Source organism: Micromesistius poutassou (assembly GCF_964030765.1).
Source record: "Micromesistius poutassou genome assembly, contig: SCAFFOLD_4700, whole genome shotgun sequence".
In the NCBI taxonomy this organism is placed as follows: domain Eukaryota; kingdom Metazoa; phylum Chordata; class Actinopteri; order Gadiformes; family Gadidae; genus Micromesistius; species Micromesistius poutassou.
This window is the reverse complement of record NW_028180371.1, coordinates 17,072-19,735: the sequence shown is the minus strand read 5'-3', so window position 1 is coordinate 19,735 and position 2,664 is coordinate 17,072. Positions and strand designations below refer to the sequence as shown.

Here is a 2,664-nt window from a genome sequence, read left to right as displayed (position 1 = left end):
CCCCCAGGTTCATCGTGATGTTTTTCAGCTCAGCCCCTCTGGCGGTGTATTTGGCAGTCGGCAAATCCGTTTACATCCACTCTGCTCTAAAATGATACGATAAACGGTTGGACCAAACCAAGATACAGCTGTGGGGGCTGCTAAACACTCTGTTTTAACCAGCATTAACCTGGGGTCCCAGCACACTGGACGAGACCTGTTGAAAGAGAGAGCGGGATATGGAGGAGGACCAACCGGCAGGAGAGGAGAACTGGATGAAATCTTTCCATCTCCCCCGCACCTCTTCTGTAATGTCTGTCCCACGAGTCAGCCGTTCTGTTTGGCTCTTCGTCTTACTGGTTGTCCGGAACTTCCTGTCTGGAATTAATTATGTTCTATCTTGTCTTATCTTGTCCGTCTGGCTGTCTCTCTCTCTGTTTTTATTCTACATGATTGGTTTTGTCTTCTTATTATTTCTCACCTTGCTTGATCTCCCCTTCTCCTCCCATTCTGTCTCTCGGTCTCTCGGTCTCTCTCTCTCTCTCTCTCTCTCTCTCTCTCTCTCTCTCTCTCTCTCTCTCTCTCTCTCTCTCTCTCTCCATCTCTCTCTCTCTCTCTCTCTCTTTTCTCTCTTTTCTCTCTCTCTCCCCTCTGCATCTGTCTTTCTCTTTCACTCTCTCGCTCTCTCTCTCCCCTCTCTCCGTCTGTCTTTCTCTCTCACTCTCTCGCATCTCCCCTCTCTCTCTCTGTCTGTCTGTCTTCTCTCTCTCTCTCTCTCTCATCTCTCTCTCTCTCTCTCTCTCTCTCCCTCTCCCTGTAGGGGGTCTGAGGGTGACCTGTGAGTACATGGCCCAGCAGGAGGCGTGCTCTGCGAGGAGATGCTGCTCCTGAGCGAGGCCAATGACCACGCGTGCGTCACGGTCAAAGTTCACGCCAGAGTCATGGGTAACCCAAAATAATTCATATAAAATCAACCAAGGTTCTCCTTAAATGGCTTTTTGCGGACTCTATCCTGCTCTTAAATGCTGTGTTCGGTTCATGACTCACCCTACCTTCATGAACTCACCGCCCAGAGCAGACGGCAGCGTTTCTAAAAGCTCTTTTGTCCCGGCTGCCATTAGGACGTAGAACCGGGGGGCTAAAATGTGCCATCTGGAGTGCTGTCACTTTGGCCCAATATTAATTGTGGTGGTTAATGCCATCATGTTTTTATCCCACTGGTTCACCTGATCCTCAGAGAGGCCAACGACAAGTTGCCATGTTGGGGACGATCAACATCCATCCCTCTATCTGTCTAACCCAGATAATACGGTGGACTTAAACGTGATCTTAACTTCTTAACATCTGTAGTGAATACATGAGGTTTGACTTGAATTTAGTTCGACACAGTGTTATACAAAATGACTTAGAAGCAACATACAGGGAAGGATGTTATAAATGACACTATATAATGAAGTTATTTTTGTAGTTGTCAGATGAATACACGTCCCTTTAGTGAACTGAATTTAAAAATTTAGTAATCCAGAGTTCTCGCGAGAGCACAATTTGAATTTGCTCAGTGAGTCATTCTGGGAATGAGCAATATACTCACTCCCCGATTCCCCTGGATCCGAATATTAACCAATCACATCGGTGTATCTGATATAGGCGGGCCAAAAGCGTTGCTGTTTTACCGACCGGATACGGCAAGAGTCTTATCTATTTGTCAGCTGGTCGTAGTTTTATCCAATTGCGTGCAGTGATATTTTCAAATGCATGCTTGGGCCATTTTCATTACTCATTGCCAGACCCTACAGCTTTCTAGATGTGGGTCTGGATTGTTGTTGTTGTGTTACTGAGGACTTCATTGGTTTCCTTTGATCCTATCATCTATCGACCATGGCTGCATTGCCCCTGGTTGTGAGCGCGTCTGTGGTAAACTTCCCATATATTCCTATATAGTCTCTTGCACAAGATACCATCACCATGACCGGCTGCAATAACCCAACTAGGGGGATATGGGATGATCTAATGTGATAAGATGGTCTCTCAAGAGTAATTTCTGTGTGTGTGTGTGTGTGTGTGTGTGTGTGTGTGTGTGTGTGTGTGTGTGTGTGTGTGTGTGTGTGTGTGTGTGTGTGTGTGTCTCTCTTTCTGTCTGTCTGTCTCTCTGTCGCTGTCTCTGTCTCTCTCTCTCTCTGTAGATCGCCATCACGGTACGCCCATGTTATTGGAGGGAGTGCGCTGTATCGGAGTGGAGCTGGAGTACGACTCGGAACAAAGCGACTGGCAAGGATTCGACTAGACGACGGCGACACACCACACACACACACACACACACACACACACACACACACACACACACACACACACACACACACACACACACACACACACACACACACACATTAAGAGCTCTCCACCGGCCTCCATCTTATTATGAAAAGTACAGACAGACAATTGGTTTCAATATTCATTCAATCCATGGTCAAATGTCTCTAGTGCAAAGCGAAATTGACAAGATTTTGTTTTTTTTAATTGAATGGACATTTTCTGAAAGTTTTGATCAATAATAAATAATATCAACAAAATTCTGAATATTTCAACGCAATGGACCAAAGTGAGAATTGATAAGCAAATTAGATCATATATATATATGCATATATATTTACACATACACACACTATAAATACTGTAAATTATGTA

The 2,664-nt window shown here is 45.2% G+C and overlaps 1 protein-coding gene across 1 annotated transcript; it reads left to right on the top strand.

Moving 5' to 3' along the window:
* Positions 1–795: 795 nt before the first annotated feature.
* Positions 796–2,273, top strand: LOC311370860 (adipose-secreted signaling protein-like; the record flags this gene model as incomplete). Its single annotated transcript, XM_084489159.1, is given in 3 exon segments — positions 796–835; positions 838–924; positions 2,163–2,273. Coding segments are annotated over 3 exon segments (228 nt in total), but the record flags the coding sequence as incomplete, so codon positions are not given.
* Positions 2,274–2,664: the final 391 nt, after the last annotated feature.